Here is a 20,278-nt window from a genome sequence, read left to right as displayed (position 1 = left end):
AGCTCTCTCAGCAGACAGGTTTGTCTATTAGACGCCCTCCTTCTCTGTGTGTCGCTCTCTCTCCCTCTCATCCTCTCACAAAGATAAACGACCTCATCGCTGTCATCCCACAGCGGCCGCCATCGATTATCACCGCTCCTGTCTCACTCCCCCTTCACCCCACCCTCTTCTTATACCTCATTTAATTTGTTTTCTTCACCCCTTGTTTCCTTATTGATTGGAATGCAGGGTGGCAAAATCTTGATGTCTCTTTTGCAGTCTGGTGTTTTTTTTGTAGTTGGACCTTAAAGCCATTGCAAAGGTTAAAAGTGAAGATAATGGAACAATGAGAAGTCAACGAGCTCACAGACCACACACATAAGTCTGTGCCAGGTTATGCACAGACCCTGACCCTAATCGCCAATTGTGTACCCTCTTTTCCTGATAACAGGCTACAGTTGTAGCAGTTGTACTTTCTTATGAAGTCTCTCACACATCCTGAGCACTTCAGGTGCATTCTTCTTTGGTGAGTCTCTCAAGCTCCTCCAGATCTGATGGTCTTCTGGAATGAACTTTGGTCTGCAGTTCACACCATAGATTTTTAATGTGATTCAAGTCAGGGCTTTGTGCAGGCTGGTCAACAATTTTCACTTTGGTCCTCTGCAGGTAGTTCTTGACCTGAAGCAAAGTATGTTTGGGGTCAAAGGGATAACCCAGACCCAGTTTTGCTGCTGCCTGCTTGAAGTTTTCTTCAAAAATCTTCACCTACCTTTTTTCTTCATCATTCCTTCCACACTGATGAGAGTCCCAGTTTCAGCCCCATAGTATAACACTCCTACCACTGTTCTTCACTGTGGGGACGCTGTTGTATGCCTCTCCCTTCCTTTTTCTAAACATAAGCAATGTTTCTGTGGCAAAAGAGCTCTAGTTTTAGTTTAGGTTTCTCACCAGAGGAGTATGCATAATCTTTCTCTATCATCTTAGCATGCTTCAGCTTGGTTATAAGGTGTCTCTTCAACAGAACTGTTTTTCTTGGTTTGTCATTCACGAGTGTCTTAGCAGTTGTTCCGGGGTCTTTAGATATATCTCTCACCAGTTTTCTTTCCAGTGTCTATAAATGTAATCTGTGCTTTTTAAAGAAAGCTGGTCTGCTGAGAATTTCATAAGGTGGGGGTGAGTTCACTTTAACGTCCACTCAGTTTTCACAGGTCAGACCGCTCTCGCCTTGAAACTCAGTGTTTATTGTGATCTCAACTACACACCTGAATATCGTTGTGAGTGTTGCTGCTGATGCTGCATGGTTGCTGCACCATGAAATTGACAAAGTCTGTTCACATACAGGCATATTAACAACTGACAAATTAATTAAAACCATCTTTGCAGTAATTTTCTGCCACAGTAGGTGTCTCTAGCAGCCCTTTTTGACATGAAGATACACACACACAAGCACACACATATGCACACTGTTAGAAAGTAAAGACAAATAGTGCCCTCAATACCAAATGTTAAATAACATCGTGGATATGATCGTAAAGAAGAAATCAAATAGAATACCAGTACTCACTGATAAGTGTTCCTCCTATTTAGCATCTTGACCAACAATAAACAAGAAGGTGGGGGTGAGCAGGTTGTCTACCAATCAGAGGGTCAGTGGATCGTTCTCCAGTTCCTCCTTTCATCCTTGGGCAAGAACCTGAACCTCATGTTGACCCTGATGAATGTGTGAATGCTCGATAAAAGTGCTTAGATAAAGATAAAAGCACCGTATGAATGTGTTTGATTGGGTAAATGAGATTTGTGTGAGCTTTGAGTGCTCAAATTGAGTAGAAAGGCACCAAATAAGTACCAGTTCATTTACCAAGCTGGATACTGGTTATAACTCTGTTATATTCAGACATGCATTCCACAAGCTGCAGCTTTGACAGAATGATTCAAGTGGTTAAGCAAGAGTGTCATTCCTGCTGTAAAGATGCTTAACTTTGGGGTCAGCAGCACTTTGCCTTTGAGTTAAAATCACCCACTGCAGCCATGAAAGCTGGCAACAGTCTGCCATTAAAACCATAAACAACAGAGTAAAGGGAGAAATGACCTGGCCATAAAATCCCGCTGGTCCCTGAGTTTGATGTACAGTTCGGGGTTCTGTAAGAAAAAAAAATACTGCCTTTGCTTTGAGCTGCACGACCATTAGTGGGAATGATTATGGCCGTATATTTCAACCTGTAGTCGCCTACTGAAGCTTTAGGTAATAGCAACTCCAAGGTCCTGCTTGTGACAGTAGGGAAAACAAATGATTATTATAAGAGAGTAAAGGTAATTGGCCATAATTCACAAAGCCCACGAAAGACTTTCTGGCTATAATCAAAGCTGGTTTCCATACAGTGAAGGTGCCTGCTTGACAGGCCATTTGTCTGGCTGCATGCTTGTTACACTCTCAGCTCTCGATATATGAGCCAACCTTAAGAGCAAAATAATTTGAAGTTGCAGAATTTTGATGATATAATTTCATCGTTACTTAAGTGTGTGAAGGCACATTCTGTGTTTAACATTTAACACAACTATGTTATACATATTTACCAGATATGAACGTGTAAAAGACACAAAATAAAGATACAGTAGAGTGATTTTAAAAAAACTCACTTCATTACTAGTAACAGGGCTGATCTGAAAATGTAATAAAACAGTATAACCAGTGAAATCTATTAAAGGTGAAACTAAACATATTTCAGAAAAGAGTAATTGTAACACATTAAGCCATGTAACCTCTTAATATGTAATGTAATGTCTAAGTAAAGCTCCTGAATCAGTGCAATAAACTCAAAAGTCCAATGTTTATATTTTAAACTAAGGTAAAGTGCAGTAGCTCATGCTAGCCCTCAAGCACAGACTGAATGGTGAAATGAAAAGACATTAAATTATAGTTGACATAACTGTTGATCGCCACTAGATGGTATCATTAATGTCACTGTGGATGATGATCTGATGTAATGAAATTGAAGCTTGAAAGTCCACCCATTTTAAAGTGTCAGCATGTTGCTGCTGGCTCCCAACAGCTGGAGACACAAGCTGCATGCTGCTCGGTGAGATGGACTACCTTGATCCCACAGTATTTCCATGCACATAAACCCTGTTTTACTTTACTGTGACGTGGCTCTTAATGCTCCAGCTGACTGCGAAGACTCATTTTGTGTTTCAGAGCACGATGATTAAAATCCACAGCAATATCTAATATCTACAATAGCACTGAAGCTAGCCAAACAAAACAAACAGCACTCCTAGGCTGTCTCTATAGATAGCATAAAATTAATTTAACTAAAAAAGTCAAATAGCTTTCATGTGTAAGAAATATTTTCTGACACCATAGTTAAAGAGCAAGGAACTCCACAGAACAAGTAGCAAATTTATACATCAAGTCCTAAAAGTAAGGCGATAAGAGTTACTAGTGTCCTAAAATGTAATGGTTTGTTAAAGCTCATGGACACACACAGACTTCAATGAGCACAGTGGCCTGTTTGACTCTCAAAAGCTGGTTCTCTGTAGTCTTTTCCTTAGGGTCAAAGGTAAAGCCCTGACCTGAGACCAACATGCCCTTATTAATAAAACAATATGCAGCAGTCTTTTCTCAACAAACCTCACCAGCAGGGCTCAAACCCTGGCTTGCATCTCATTACATTTACCTCAGTCAACAACTAACCATGCAAGTGTACACAGTCAGGCACAGTTTCACCAACTACAACAATTAAAGAATCCCACTAAAGATACACGCGAAATCCTGTTTACATGAGTGCTAAAATGGATTTTAATAAGACTTTATTTACTCTTTGCCCACCATATGTGATGTTCCTGAGTGTTTGAAATCTAAGATCATTCACAGAAGGGGGCCCTGTGGCTCCCAGGACACCTAATACTCTGCGTGCTCCAGGGCCGGTGAGAAGAAAAAGAGCACAATTGGATTAGATAGCAAAATAGGGTCAGTGTTTGTTTTAATCAGTCTGGTGACACAGGGAGCTCTTGAAAGGACTAAGTGAAGAGAGCCTGGAGAGAGAGAAAATGAGAGAAAGAGGGACTGCAAGAGTGAGAGTGAGGGAGACAGATAGCGAACAAGAAGGAAAAGGGGGAAAGAGAGACAGAGAGGGCAGCCGGGGTGATTGGTCCCCAGGCAATGACTGGATAGTGGAGACTGGAGGCCAGAGGGGAAGCTGTCTGGGGGGTGGCTGACCTTTCCGAGTTCATTGTCAGGTCTCCAAACCGAGAGCACAGTGGTCATTTCCACTAGCCTAGCATTCGTGAAATGACCTTTGACAAATATGTAGTGAAGCGGGTTTGTTTTCCACACTACACCAACAAACCATCAGACTAAAAGTACCACTGAAGACACTGAGGATTAACCAGTGCAAAACTGCAACAACTGTTGCTTTGAGGAGTGAAGTTTTTTGAAAATTTGAAATCTGAGTCTCTAAATGATGAATGTACATGTCTTTTTGGGATTATCTGATCAACAAACTTATAAACCTCAGCACACCGGATAATAAATTTAGTGTCGGCGATACATCTTATTCTTGGAGAACAACACTGTCAAACTTAGAAAGGACTATTGTAAGATTACACTCTCACAGAGGCAGTGACCGGTGGATCTTAGGGAACAAATTATGGTCACAGCTGACTAGACTTTCCATGGCAGGGCTTAAAATCCTTACTGTGATACACCATTGATTTTTCTCTGTGCACAGAGTCAATATTTTTATGGACTGGACTAAAAAGTACTCATACCTATAATCAGCACTGTCAAATTTCCCTGAGTAATGAATAAAGGAAGAAAAAAAGGTCACATTCTTCACCAAATAGCACTAAACAGTGATAGTTTTTAGTACGTTTCAGACTTCAAAGTCAGTCTTCAATTTCTAGACATTAGGGTAGCGCCAGAACACAGATCTAAGTGTTACTGCAGGTTAATGTTGTAGCTGTCAGGCTTTAAGTCTTTCTAGGTTACTTAGTTCTAAATTACTCAGTGAGACATATTGCATATAAATATGTGCTGTTTCCTTTTCAGTGCCACCCACTTACTGAGAATTTAGTTACACATAGTGGGGAAAGTACGAGCAAGGATATTTAATGGGAAAAATTCAAATCGAATCATTACCTCGATTTAAAAGTGCACAAAATACGTCGCAGTGTCATAACCTTTAGACAAGCGTGCACTTTCGTGAGCATGTGTGTGCTTGAGTGGACGTCTCTGTAAATATACAGTGTATTTGTGTGTCAGAAAAAGGCAAAATAACAAGACCAAGACTCCTACGTCCTGCATATCCATCAGCCTTCTCCGTGGTGTTTGGTAATAGTATCCCCTGGTCGGAAGTGCAAATCCAGCTGCTGCGAAGTGGCCATAAATTAGATTTTCTGAAACTTGGTGCAAGCGTAGCCTCCAGTGTGTCATTCACTGGACTGCTCGAGCACCACTCACCCACGGCAGCTTTCATTATCATTACCTAAACCCCTTAAACTTTGCTGCTCCATTGTCACGTTACTCAAATTATCTGAGTTTTGCACCAGCTAGTTTTATTTTATTTTTGTCTGTAGCAGGGCTGTTTCCCTACATTTCAACGCAAAAAACCCCTATTTGAGCATACCTTGGAACACCAGCAGCACAATTTATATGCTTTAAGAATGTGGAGAACATGTTGAAAACATTACGATTCATGCTTTTGCACTTTAAGCCTAGAGGTTAGTGTAATATGCCCGCTGAAAGCTTTTCCAAATCACTGAGAAATCAAGTGAGTAAGTTCAGATTTTTGCAGCTGCTTTCTATTCCTCAATGTGCAGAGTAATTCCAAACAGTTTATTTTCTATCCAGCCACTTCAGCCCCCAAGGTCATTTGCTTTTTCTCTTTATAAACAGGCAGAATTCTCAGATGTCCTTTTTGGTGGAACTCCACTCAGTCTAATTTGCCACGCTGGTCTGTTCTTCCCCGGCAGAGCTGTGACAGTCTGATTCAGATGTGTCACAGTTCTTTTCCTTTAAGGACTCATCCTTCTCTGGAAGCCATCTGTTGAGAAAAAACAGGACCACTTTCACCTGCATGAAGCCTTTCGCTCAGGTCACACGGTGATGACTTTGTGCTTTGATGGAAAAAGATCCCCTCTTAAGTAATCTTTTCCAGGTTGGAGAAGGGAAAATGTAAGAGTGTGAATCTCTGTGTCCACTGCATGTCATGTATGTTGATCTGCAGCATCTTCTGACACACAATAAAAGGAAATGTCAAAGTGTTTGAGTCAGAGCTGACACAAAAAGCTAGAGCCACCATGTTGGCTTCAGTGAACTCAGTAGCTGAATGATGTGTCTGGGTGGCTGTCTTGGGGGTCGTGCACTGTGCCCAGGCCCTCGGGGCACCAGTAGCAGGATGGGCCAGAGCATCCGCTGGGAGGTTGACCTCCGCTATCCCTGTGGAGTTTGGCTTGTACAGCTGTATCTGATTGGACAGGAACAAAGGGCTGCGCTGCACCAGGGGGTTTGGAATTCAGCAGATATAGGAACTGATTGTTTTCTGACTTAAATCAGAACTATATTTTCATCAATATTTCATCAGTATAATATATATATTTCATCAAGACAGCGAACTCTGCTCTCTAATCTGATTATTATGAATTGATTTTTTTTTTTTAAAAAAGGTTCCATGGAAAAATTGATTAAAATTGTTTTGTTTTTTTGTTTTTTTCCAGTTTTTCATCAGTTTGAATTGTTCACTTGAATGTTTGTTATCAGGCAACATTTCCTATCTATCTATCTATCTATCTATCTATCTATCTATCTATCTATCTATCTATCTATCTATCTATCTATCTATCTATCTATCTATCTATCTATCTATCTATCTATCTATCTATCTATCTATCTATCTATCCTTGGAGGACGATATCACATCTTCAGTCTTGGTAAAACCTCTTTAAGTATGCTATTATAGTCTAACACAGCAACAGAGAAATATTATCACGTTTAATTGGTTATCATTTTTGCAGCTGTCAACCCTTCCCTGAGCTGAACTCCCAAAAAATGGTGATTTATTGAGAGACGCTCCGTGAAAAAAAAGGGGAAAAAAAGAGAAAAAACTCGTGTTCTTCTTCTGGAGACTTTTATAAGTATTTATCCAGAATATATAGCTGACAGGTTTCTTCCAAAAATGTGAGAAAGATTTTGGGCTACCGGAGACCTCCTGTGCGTCAGGAGTTTTCTCATTTGATGCGTTGGAGACGGAAGCCGCTGCCAAACCCGCAGGTCCTGTCTGGAGCCTCAGGATTACAGACCTGTCACACAGTAAAATGGAGGCTGCGATCTTGAAAAAGAAGAAGAAGAGGAGGATGAGACGAGGAACATTAACTCAATAAAAATCAACACAGCTATTTGGCGTTCTCCGTCAAATAGAGCCGCACAGATGCGTAAAGTCATCTTAAATTATTTTTATAGAACAAATTATTTTATATTGATTTAAATAAAAAAAACAATGATGGAAAAAATAATAAGAAATGTTTTCGATGTTGTAATCTGCACAGACTTGACCATTAAGTGTTTGCTGAATAACTTCTATTTTGTTTTCGTGCAGTTTCATAATTAATTTCACTAAATTCCAGCGTCACTCCAGTGTAAATATCTCATTTCGTTCGTTTAAATGTATTTGGCTTTTTTTTTTTTTTTTACATATATATATATATTATTCTTTTTCTTTACAAAAATTGAACTCTATAAATAAATAGAAATAAATTATTTTTCTTTGGTTATGTTACAATTCATTATTGCGCAACGAAAATATGTTTTTAAAAAAGGAAAACAAAAAATAAAACTAAAATAAACCTTTTTCTTCTTTCTATGCTTTCTATTTTCTTTTAAAAAATACAACTTACCATAAATATTTTTTAAATATCTAAAGCAGACGTTCGTACACGTGAGAAAATACGTTTTAATTTCTTCTTCGTCTTCAAAGAAATGATGAATATAAAAAACGTCTCTAAAAATCAACTTTGGAGTTCTGTATTAAAGCAGCGATTTTATTTCAATGTCACAGAAGTGAAGTGACGCTAAACCAGTCGGCTTCATGCTTCCCTTTGTCATCGTCAGGATTTGCATATGCATTTTAAAAACTATTTTATTTAGACCTACATATTTTTAAAACTCATGTTAGAGCCTACTTGACATTGATTTCTCCGCGCTGTTTATCCCTTTCCAGACTGAGCAGCACCGGTTATCTGGACCCTTTTAATCATCATCTCACCGGAAACCCGCAGTGTCTGCAGGACAGGAGGACCTGGGAGGTTCCTGTCTTCTGGCTCTGGATAATGAAAATCCCATGATCTCCAGTCCGTGCGGTTCTTTGCTGGTCACCACATCTAATTCAATTCCGAGACTCTGGGTCGTGGGTAGATTTTATAAATCTACAAAACCAGCATCAATCAAATTTGGGCTGCTCACCTCAGGAGCCATCACGTAGCAGCAATTTGTCCAATGTTGGGCCTATATTATATATTTCCCCCAGAAATAAACCATTACCTCAAAAAAAAAAAAAAAAGGCTAACCCAAAAAAACTTGTCCAGGAACGGTCAAAGCAAAAAAAATAAAAAAAATATCAGACGCAAATCTACAGAAAAAAATCCATCAACATCAAGGAAACAGCCTTATTGACCATTTCTAATCCAATGCTTATTTTAACCTGCGACGTTGATTGTCTGCTAGTTTATGTTTGACTTCATTCGGGGAAAATGGACCAGCTGAGAGTAGCAAAGTATCCATTTAAATCATAAGAATAAGAATTGATATGCGGCTACATAAATTGACACTTGACAAACGACCCAGATTTGTTTTACGGGAAATTGCAGGCTATTTTTCAGTCTCCGTTACGCATGCGTCACCGCCTATCAGAGCCGCTTTGCCAACAGTCCCCAGCCTGCTTTTAAACGCATTTAGGGATTATTTATTTTTAGCTCTGGCGTGTGTCCGCTGTATCGAGGCCTTGCCGATACATCCAGATGGTTTTGCTAAGGTGCATGTTTACGGATTCCTGGAGATTGTGCAGAGTGAGGCTGTACCGGTCTGTCCTTCATTAAGCCACTCAGAGCAGGGAGGCATTTATCACGACAGACTGCGCTTTCATAACGCCATGTTGCCGGACACACACAGCATTTCTGTGTCTGCGCTACTGTGCAGAGCGAGCCTCCTCATTCATGACCGATAGAGAGGATGTTAAATGCTCCTTTTAAAGTGCTGAGATGTTAGAGTTGAAGCTAACGCCTGCAAGGGGCCTTTAGCTTGTTGCATGACTGCACTCTTCAGCTGCAAATGTTCCAGATAACATCAAGGATTTTTGGTTAAACTAGGCCTGTTAGAGACTGGTTCCTTTGTGCATTTGCACCAAAAAGCTACAAATGAATAACATAAAAGTTCTTATTATAATTATTATTATTTTAAACTGACAAAACTAAGAATTTTCATTAACTGTAGTATTCCTGTTGTTGCCTATATAGACCTTTATGGTAGTTCTGCCTTGAATTTGAATCAAGAAATCCCTCATTTTTAAAACACAGAGAGAACACTGAGCAGATGTTGCAGCAAGTCTTTTTATTTTGTTTATTTATTGATTGATTGATAAATTAGTCATATTAATGCCAATTTCCATTCTGATTAGTTCTGAAATGTTGCACTATTTGTCAGTGCAGACTGTCACACGGTGTCTTCTGGTTTGAGAATCATCAGGGGGCTGACTGAGCAGTTTAGTATGAGCTGATCTTTGTAGAGGAGAAGCATGGAAAAAACGTTTCTGTTCAGCGATTTATGCTCCTGCAAAGTTCTATGGAAAATAGTTTTGTTTCATGCAATCAAATTTCAACAGAAATTCAACAGAAAAACAAAACAAAACAAAAAACAAAACAAAACATGTATGGCTTATTCGTCACTGTAAGTCTGTGTCCCTTCATTACTAATGTGGACAGATCTTCTGCTGTGTGTTGTGGCTGTGGGTCCTTCTTTTGCTGCTAACACTCACTGGGTTCCAATGTGCACTATGACGCCTCACATGAGGTCAGAGAGAGGACAGCAGTCCTACTTCCCATTTTCCTTCACCCCCCACTCCCCAAACAAGCACCACTATAGCACACCAACTTAAGCTTTAGCTTCCCATAATGCACCTCTCTACCCAACTGACCCCAAGGTCGGCAGCTGTCAATCTTAGCCTCAGCTGGCTCTACAGCTTCTGGACATAGACTGGAGGATGTGAGGGAGGCCTCTGAGAGGAGCCCCGGCTCTGCATATGGGATCATCTCTGTGCATTCATGGTGCCTAATTAAATTAGCTATCCTTCTCCTATTCTAATGCAAACCTCAGGTTGAATCGCCACCCCGAACGTGAGAGGAAAGGCCCCAGGCACTGATACCCGGACAAAGACAGCCAAAGCTGTACTTCATTCTAGCAGTCTGAGATGGTATTCATCTGGCAGGTGGATCGCAGCAACCCCTCCATCTTCTATTGCTTTTGGAGTGGGGAGGGGTGGGGTGCGTTTGCACGCACGTGACTGTATTCAAACTGTATTCATTGCACTGATAAATTATTGCATGAATGTTTTAAAGGATTTAAAGCCTGATTATTTTACTCATCAGACCATTACATTTGTGCGGGTGCATGCGTGTGTGTGTGTGTGTGTGTGTGTGTGTGTGTGTGTGTGTGTGTGTGCGAGAGGATGTAAGGTGTCACAGGTTGCCCTGTAGACTGACAACCAGAGAGAGAGAGGATGTAGTGGAAGTGACTTTAGCTTGAGGGCTGCACAGTGTGCAGTGAGAGTGCAGGGTCACCTTTATCCTCCCTGTCTGTGCCCAGAGCTGGGAAGGCAGTGGAAGGAGGCTATTGGGGGGGGGGTTGTAGGACTCCCAACAGGCTGAACTGATTTCCTGTACAGGGTCATGCCCAGGACAGACTTGGAGGACAAGGGTTTAAGACCGCAGGGAGTAGTGAGCGGTGCTGGTCATGTCATATACAGAGAGAGTTGATGCTATTTTCTGCCATTTCACTGTTTTTAACCAACACATACTTACATACATACATATCTGTCTGATTTACTCAGAATTGCACATAATGTGCTCGTTTAATAATAAAAAAAGTACATTGTTTGGTTGAAGGCTGGGATTTCAACATCTACTTTAGTCTAAAAGTAGGAGCTTTAAGTGCATGAATGAATGGATCCTCCTCACCACCAAGGTTAATTAGCCAAGCCACAGCACACATGAACGTCTATATAGACCTAAAGAAGATCTTGATTCCTCAACAAATCTAACATACCCGCATAATCCACTACATCTTGTGCTCTCTTGATGCAATATTCATATAAACACTGTAACCTGGGGCAGCTCAGAGATCATAGCGTGGTCCTTCTTCCTCTTGCCCACATTTCTGGAATGCATTTACTCAGCTGGGTCTGTGAAAGAGTGCTCTGCTGCCTCGGGCCACTGAGGGCATGCTTGTCACGAGATTTGAGGAACATATATACGTGGCCCGCAATGTGTACATCTTAAAACTTGTACACCTCTAACGGTGTTAAGAGGTTTTTAATGGTGATCAGCAGACAAGCAGGCAACTACACCTAAGCTTAAATTTATGAGGAGGAACACACTTAGAGTGTGGGAGGATAAAAGGTGGCACTGTGGTGGTGATTAACATGACAACTCGACTGACCCACACATGTTAATCTAAGTCATGTTACTCATAAATGTCATTATGCCTTATATCTAAGGTCACTAATCATTTTAAACATTAAGGGGCTCTTCTTTTTAATACAAGCAGCATTGTCTTAGCTATTCGAGTCCAGAAAAAAGTTTTGTTTTGTTCTAGAAACACAGTTTTTGTGAGAGAATGGGTAAGGGAGGAAGCTAATTTTTTATCATCTGCACACTGCATAATGAGCGGTAATTGTTACATTTCCCATTGAGTCATTTGGCTCATTTGGGTTTTTTTCTTTTTACAGAAAGAATTGCAAGTTTTCTCAGATTTTCTTTCATTTTTTTTGTAACTCACTTTGTGAGCAAATTTCTTTCTTCAGAGAATTCCCCACACTCAGATCTGCAGCGTGGAAGGTGGATACGCTGACGTTAAGGAGCTCAAACTGGAATTGAAAGGAGCTCGTGTGACCTCTCAGGCCAAATGGACCCTTGTTTACACACTTGTCCATCTATTGGAGCCGCGTGAGGCCTCAGGTATCCAGAGAGATGTCCCCAAACCCAACAGCACCCTGTCAGAACCTGGTAAGTGCACAATGTTTACATGAGGTTTGTCTAGATCAGAGATAAGGTGTTAATCAAAAAGCCTTTTCTGTTAATGCTGAGTCTAACTCTTTCTGAGGATGTTTTTATCTGAAGGGCAAAAATGAAACATTGATCTAGTGCACAAAATATAATTTTATAACCTTATTTTTGATATCGTTGTTTTATATTAGAAGACTTTTATTAAAACAGATGTCACGTAATTTCAAGTAACAGGACAAAAAGAAGAAAATAATGGAAAAATCTAAGAATAAAATGGCATAATTAAAACTGTGTGTGAGCAGGGAAATGTTATGAGCCTCATAAATATAGTTTTGTTTTTATTATTTCTTTCACTATTATTTAGCACAGCCGCAGGAACTCGGCATCATAGTTTAGAGGAGAACGACACTGTAAAGACACATCACTCATGCACACTAACAAACTTGGTATTTTGCATTTAATCTGTCTGACTTCTACGGTAACAATTAGCTACCGATATTTCGACCGATTACTGGGTTTCTGAGATGGCTGCTTATTGAGTTTTTTTCTACTCCTATTTAGTAAGTGGGTTAGAAATGTTCTTGCGGTAAAAAAAAAAAAAAGCATTTCATACCGCCTCTAAAATCCCGTCCTTTACAAACGAGCTCCTGCAAAGGGGATGTAGTCTTTAATATATGTTTATAACATTTGTAGTCACTGACTGCGTATTTTTAATGAACATCATAATTTTGATGATCTATTAAAAAAAAGCAACAAAAAAAAAAAGAGGTTATCACAGTGGGAAAAAATACTACCTTTAATGTTTTTATTATTAATTATCGTATTTGATCATTTATAACAATTTTATCGTCCCAGCATGTCGGTATTCATTTGAATGGACACCGCAAACACCAAGAACAACACTAGGGTTTTTCCCCATTGGTTAAAAGTCATTTTAATATCACAAATAAATGTCACAAAACAGCGAATGCAATTTTTTCTTTTATTTCTTTTATTTCTTATTAGATATATATCACCTTTTCTGTCACAGGACAAGCTTATATATGTATCATCAATAGGATGTACAAAAAATAACCTACGTGTTTAATACTTTATGCATGTTTTTCATATAGATCAGAATGATAATAGGCTATATATAATTTTAATGCATATAACATATACATTAGAATGAAAAAAATAAAGTTCAATGAAATAAAGAACCAGCGGGCAGAGTTATGACATCCGCCATTTTTATCGTTATTATTTTTTTTATCTTGTCACTTTTCTGTGCGTAAAACACCGTCTGATGCCTGCCTCTCCTGTCTCGCTTGATTTCGTGATTAGGGTCGTGACAATATATGAAACAGGAATTAAATGCTTAATTGGAAGGGCAGAAACCACAAGTGATTGAATTTTTGGCGGATTATGTCAGACTTGTGGAGACACGCTCTCTCTCTCCACCCCTCTCTCTTTTTCTCTCTCTCTGTCTTGCTCTCTCTCGCCCTCTCGCTCTCTGTCTCTGTCTGTCTCTCGCACACACACACACACACACACACACACACACACACACACATAAACAAACATGTGCGCGCGCGCACGATCAGTCCCGGTTTCACGGGTCTTTGTTTCTGATCTGTTAAATCCCACCCACTTGACATGAACATAGAGGAGAAAAAAAATCTCTCACTCGGGCGCCCACGTTAACAGCACCCAGTTGCTGTTGTCGACACAGCCTGCTGGACCCGTAAGATGGAGACGGAGAGCTGTTTGCCTTTCTCTTCGCAGACCAGCAGGAGGACGCCAACAAACTCTCCGGGACTCGAGCACGGCGGCTCCAGCTCCTTTCTCCCCTGCGATGAGCTCCAGAAATCGCACCTTCCTCCTCCTCCTCTTCCTCACCGTCTCAGCCTGAGAGGGGATCTCTACGCGACCGCAATGGGGAGGTTTGGTGATGCTGCGGTGGACTTTACGCACGGCGCCTCTCCAGCGAACCCGCCCGGTTCACCGTCCAAACACAGCAAGTTCTTGGACTGTATCAACCAGGACCAGAAAGGGGTGGCAATAAGCGGCAAACCGTCGTTTTATGAGAACAACACGGACGGTGAGTTAAAGAGGTTTTGAGTTAAGAAAGAAAGTGGCAGCAGCAATTACATCCATACCTCTACTACAATTAAAAGTGAACATTTACTGGAATTTGCTGTGTCTTAACTATCTCAATTTTAACTAAAAACAAAGTACAGTAGCTTGATAGCGGGCTTTGGATCAAACAAGAATCATTAAAAGTATTTTACGTTTGATATGCACCCCCCTCCCCCTTTTTATGTATTTATTTATTTTTGTAACTTAGGCTTTTCTCATGAAAATGCTTCAACCAGTTGCCATTCACGTGGCAACTGGTTGAAAAAAATATATCAAATGGGGAAAATCAAATATGAGAACCATTTTTCGCTTTTTCTCGTTATTCAATTCAGTGGATCCTTTTTGCAAATTATTTTTAGTATGCTGTATTTTGTGTACTTTTCATATAGTAATAAAAATAAAACAAAAGTGCATTTATGCAAAGAAAAGTGTGGTTGCAGTAAAAATGTCATCAAGTTTTCTTTTTTCACTTAACAGTCCTTGATGTAAAGTTGCAGAGGTTAAAGGTCAGCCTAACAGCAAGTTGGGTGTGTCATTAGACCACTACTCTTCTTTTCAGGCCAGCACTCAGCTTGGTATCTCTGTATTTTTGCAGACGCTCACTCTTTCAGTTTCTCCTTCTTTTGCAGACATGTTTGGTCACACAAAACAGAACTGACTTTGTTTTGCAAGCACGGAGTTGCACAAATGTCAGACACAAGCACCCACAAATGTCCATCTTGGGAAGGAAAGCAACCGCTGTATATGTTAAACTGAAGCCTGAAGAAATGATGTGGTCTTTCACTTTGTTTATTGGTGCTGATGATTCTGCAAAGCAGCAGAGGATATCAGCCCCGATAAGCTTCTTGTTATATCAGTGTCCAGAATAATATACATCAGTTTCATTCAAGTTAATGCCAAAGACAGCGAACACATTCATTAGATTTTCTTTTACACAATTACTTATAATAACACGATAATATCAGCCGGCTTCTTTCGAAATTAACTTTTATTTTAGTTCTTGCTCAAGGAAAATGAGGTGTGCATGCTTCCCCTTTTGCTTTTCTGCCTTTATCTCGTGTGCACACACACTTGCGCACAGACACGCGCAAGATTTGCACTCATAACTATTGAATCAGTTTGATTTATTTTGCAGTTTAATGCTTATCGGTGCGAGTGTGTAAACCCGGGCATGTACGTGCAGAATACATGCGCGCGTGTGGATCTTTGTGAGTTTTTACTTTTTCTCTTTTGTCCTTTCAAAAGAAGACGCGTCTTCCTGTTTCGTCTACAATGAGAGGAAAGTTTAACGCAAAAAACCCCCTTTTTACTTTGGTTTGCAATATTTTTTGTTTTTCCGCAATCTAAAACTACAAAAGTTGAAAAAAAGAAATAGAACGGTCGGATTTTAACTCAGTTATGGTGATTAGTCGATCTTTATTTTCCAACAAGGAATTGCTCAATTTTTATAATAAAATTCAGTTTTAATTAGTGGGGCAACGGTTCACAACAAGCTTTATCGTCGGGCACTGAAATATTAAAATTTTAAAATACTATAAAGAAAAACACCCAACGATTCTGAAAAGCAGTCCCTTTTTTTGCTTTTCTTTCTTTCATTTGTTTTTTTGGAAGATGTAAATTCTTTTAGTGAAAAGAGAAAAATTCTGTTTTAATGATTGCACGTTGTTTTTGTATTTATTATACTCGTTGACACTCATTTTCTATACGTCTGTTTTTTGTGTTTGCGTCTGTAGCTTCCACAGTTCAGTTTTTTAGATAAACTGCATGCACAGGCACAACATTTCTTTTATTATTCATACTTTACTCCCCAGAAATATGCCACACACACCTTTATTTTTTTGTAATCGTGTTTAACCTGCTTATACTCCACAGATACTCTGCCATAATAACTTAACATATTAACTGTACAACTTATTAACTTACTAAACAAATCGCGGCTAATAAAGATTCTCTATTCAGATTTGAACAAATTCAGAATATTTTAAAACCTTGGAGTAAAATTTTGTGCAAATTTAAAACAAATTTAAAACATTGAGATCCATAGCAAGATGCCTGGAAAAATGCCATTTAAGTTTCCACAGTCACAAAAAAACAACAGCCCATCCTGCTTGCAGCATGATATTCCTGCCTTTTCATTTTGAACTTATCTCCTTTTTCCCTTTTTCTGCATTTCATATAGATCTCCAATTACACTTGAGTATAGTCATAGCGGATATGGGTGCTTGACAAGGTAAAAGCTCAATGCCCCCTTTTTTCGTGCAGTTGAGTATATTTTCAGCATGTGGTGTAAGGTTGGAACTAATGGACATGAGGAAATTAATGTTGCAATAAAGAGTGTTCTCTGTTGGGCCCCATATTGAATTAAGAGCACAGCAAAGTAGTGTTTCGGCTGCCCAGAGTGAGTGAGTGCCTCCTGAAAGATGGAAAGTGGTTTTGTTTCGAAGCTCAGGGTTAAACATAATGAACTTGGACAACAACATCCAAACACTGCAGGAGAAGCCCTTTCCATGGTCTGTTAACAGGAAGGAAAGTAACGCTTTGAGATTTCCCCTCACTCCTGAATGTAAATGGCAGAATATATAGAATTAGTCCAAAACAATCATGTGCTTTAACAGATAAAGAATTTGTGTTTGTGTTAGATTTTCTCTACTCTTGTAGGGTCTTTACCTTGCAATATAGAGAACCTGGAGGGGACTTGCTGTGTATTGCTGCTTTATAAATAACACTGAATAGAACACTTAATTCCTCTCTTGAGATATATGTGACATATTTCAACTAGTTCTTATCAAGTGTAGGCAACCCTGAAAATGTCTTTTTTTTTCCTGCATATTTAAATCAGCAGGTTAAAGTTTAGCCAACTCTTTGAGTATTTTCTGCCTAAATGTGGCTTGTCTGCATATAGCTTTTCTCCGGCGGCTCACAGTTTTTAGTATAATTTGGGAATCAAACTGAGAAAATAGTCACATACATCACAAATAAAACTTTTGATGTAATACACAATTTGTGTTTTTGCAGTGTGTTGATTTTAAAATATGCCCATGTGGGCCAAAGCTATTTCCAGGTGAGCTGTGCTGGTTAAAAAAGGATTGCTCATCTCTGTTTCTTTGCACGAGGGAATGCACAAACCCTTCAGCAACTTTGTATAAACTACGTGAAAAGAAAAAGGAAACTACACAAAATCAACTCTTTATGACCAACAGGTCATAAAGACCAAAATGAGCAGCAGCAAAACAAACAGATCATTCATTATGTTTGTAGAGGTTTATACTTAAACAATTATAAAATCGAAATCAAATTTGGCATTCCATAAAAATAAATTTAAGCTGTATCTTCAGGCAATGATAGTCTCAAATAATTAAATTACAGTGTATATTGACGCAGATTGACTTAGAAAAAACTGTTAGAATTTGTATACGATTGTGTATTTATTTTGGTGGATGTGTAACTTTTCCTTTGCATTTTCCTGCCTTGCTTCAGTTCGGGACAAAGGCACTCCAAAAACCATGGGCTATCCTGGGATTGGCACAGACTGTTGTGGCAAGCTCAAAGAGCCAGGCAGTGGTTTACAAGGAGATTCTATCGCTGACTCCATTGACTTATCTGGCAAAAACAAGAAGCGACGTAATCGCACGACCTTCAGCACATTTCAGCTTGAGGAGCTGGAGAAAGTGTTTCAAAAGACACACTACCCCGACGTGTACGCCCGGGAGCAGCTGGCGCTGCGGACGGAGCTCACTGAGGCTCGGGTTCAGGTATGCCAGGGCAACTCCATTACAGTTGACACCTTTTTTATTTTCTAAATGTAATCAGAAGAAAGTATAAAGCCCAAACAAAAAATTGTCTTCTGGAAATTTACTGTTATACTTTTTTGTGTTATAATATATTTTATTTTTAAAAGGTTTGGTTCCAAAATCGCAGAGCCAAATGGAGGAAACGAGAACGCTATGGGAAGATCCAGGAGGTTCGCAACCACTTTGCTGCTACATATGACATTTCTCTTCTTCCTCGCCATGACGCATACCAGGTAGGCCAATGTAGCTCTCACATGGCATGCATGTTGTAGTAGTAAACTTAACATCATAGAACTTGCTGAGAAATTGCATTTTTTTTCACGTTACAGGACTGAACAATATTAAAACTTTTGCTGATATTGTTCTAAATCTCTCCGTATCCAGATGCAGGGCAATCTGTGGCCGGGGGCAGCTTCAGGAGGAGGCGGTGGTTCGGGTGCAGGCTGTGTCCTAGGGGCTGACTCTATCCCCTCATCCTGCATGAGTCCGTACCCTCACCCCCACAGTAATCTGCAGGGCTTCATGGGCATGCCCACATCCTCCAGCCACCCACACCATCACCATCACCCGCCTCACCATCCAGGCATCAACAGTCTCTATTCTCTCCACGGCTTCCCAGGAGGCCTCGGGTCACCTTCCATCGAGGGCCCCGAGACCGAATACAAGCCAACAGGCCTGGTGGCACTGAGGATGAAAGCCAAAGAACCAGGCAGCATCCTCTCCTGGCCAACATGACCATAATAACGCCAGCTCCCCATTATGCACTGACTGAGCCGCAGCATATTACAGTCGTCACCCATACACGATCCCAGATGTACATTTGTGGATTTGACTCGAATATTTCCTCCAAACATTTATATAAATCAACTTGGAGACGTGTTGCTATTCAGAAATGTTGGAACAGGAATTTTGCAAACAATAAGGGCAACTTAAGAATCTTGCACGAAACCCAACCTATTAATACGAACGTTCTTGTTTAGAGTTCTTATTTTGCATCACAGTGCTGAGACCAAAGAGGAAAATTATTTAAGCATGTAAAAAATGTATCATATTAATCCCTTTTAATGTCTGTTGTGTTGTGCGTGAGTAATAAAGGGCTCCATGTAAATTTAACTGTCTTATTCAGCAGCAAACTATTTTGGAGAAGAGGGATTTTCTTTCTCTTTGTTTTTTCTTTTTTCAAAATGAACAAAAACCATCTCAGTTATAATTATTTTAGCCTTGACTCTTTTGCAAAACGATAGCCACGTTTGCAATGCAAATATAACTGGGAATGTGGTTATGAGGTAAAAATACTTTACAGGCTGTGGATCCCATAAAAAAAAAGGTTTCTGCTGTGCCGAAAGTGTACAGAGTGAATGTGCAGCCCGCTAGGCTTCACTTCAACTTACACTCCATGCATCAGGGGAAAGTGGCAGGTTCATAATGGAAAAACTAACCTGGTGACCACACTTCACTACTGATAATAAAGTAGATAACCACAGATGATTATGTATTTGTCATGCATGTCCTACAATGTGAGGTGTTTAATCGATTACTGTGGCTCAGAACATATTTTGTATGCTGAGGTCAAGGTCAAGTTTCTTCTGCATCCATGTGTACAAGCAGAATGTAACAGAGATATACTCACATTATCCTGAATGCCGTCCTAATAATTGTTTTCAGAAAAATCTCCCCAAACAATTTATGTTATTGTCAAGGAAACACTGAATTGCACGGTACATCCCATATGGTGTGAATTACTAAATGCCAGTGCATTCATGTCAAACTGGCAAACATTTCAATCTGTGAGACTGAGAACTGAATGTGAATTGAGAAAAAGAGTTTCACTGCGGGAAAAAGCCCCGCCAAGCTGAACTCACTCCCCGGGAGTGTGCATGGCTTTCAGGGGAATATATTGGCTCCCCTTTGTCTTTGCCTGCTTCGCCTTGACGGCGATGCAGGGGCGGATTAGCTGCCTTTCCCTAAGTCTGTGCCGGAGTTTCCTGAGAGCCACTAACATGTGGTTCCAATAGAAGAATGCAGAAAGCCATCAGAAACACTTTCCACACCCACAGCTTCAAATTCCAGCCAGTCCCTGGGAGACGGCAGCTCTCACTGCAGTCACATAGTCCCCCTGATTA

At 40.0% G+C, this 20,278-nt stretch overlaps 1 protein-coding gene across 1 annotated transcript; it reads left to right on the top strand.

Moving 5' to 3' along the window:
- Positions 1-13,929: 13,929 nt before the first annotated feature.
- Positions 13,930-19,268, top strand: alx3 (ALX homeobox 3). The gene is made up of 4 exons (XM_031726354.2): positions 13,930-14,326; positions 17,842-18,116; positions 18,263-18,388; positions 18,540-19,268. The coding sequence occupies exons 1-4, from the start codon at positions 13,975-13,977 to the stop codon at positions 18,888-18,890; spliced, it is 1,104 nt and encodes a 367-aa protein (XP_031582214.2). The 5' UTR covers positions 13,930-13,974; the 3' UTR covers positions 18,891-19,268.
- The last annotated feature ends 1,010 nt before the right edge of the window (positions 19,269-20,278 follow it).

This window comes from Oreochromis aureus, linkage group 20, assembly GCF_013358895.1.
Source record: "Oreochromis aureus strain Israel breed Guangdong linkage group 20, ZZ_aureus, whole genome shotgun sequence".
NCBI lineage: Eukaryota > Metazoa > Chordata > Actinopteri > Cichliformes > Cichlidae > Oreochromis > Oreochromis aureus.
This window is presented reverse-complemented; position numbering and strand designations above follow the sequence as displayed.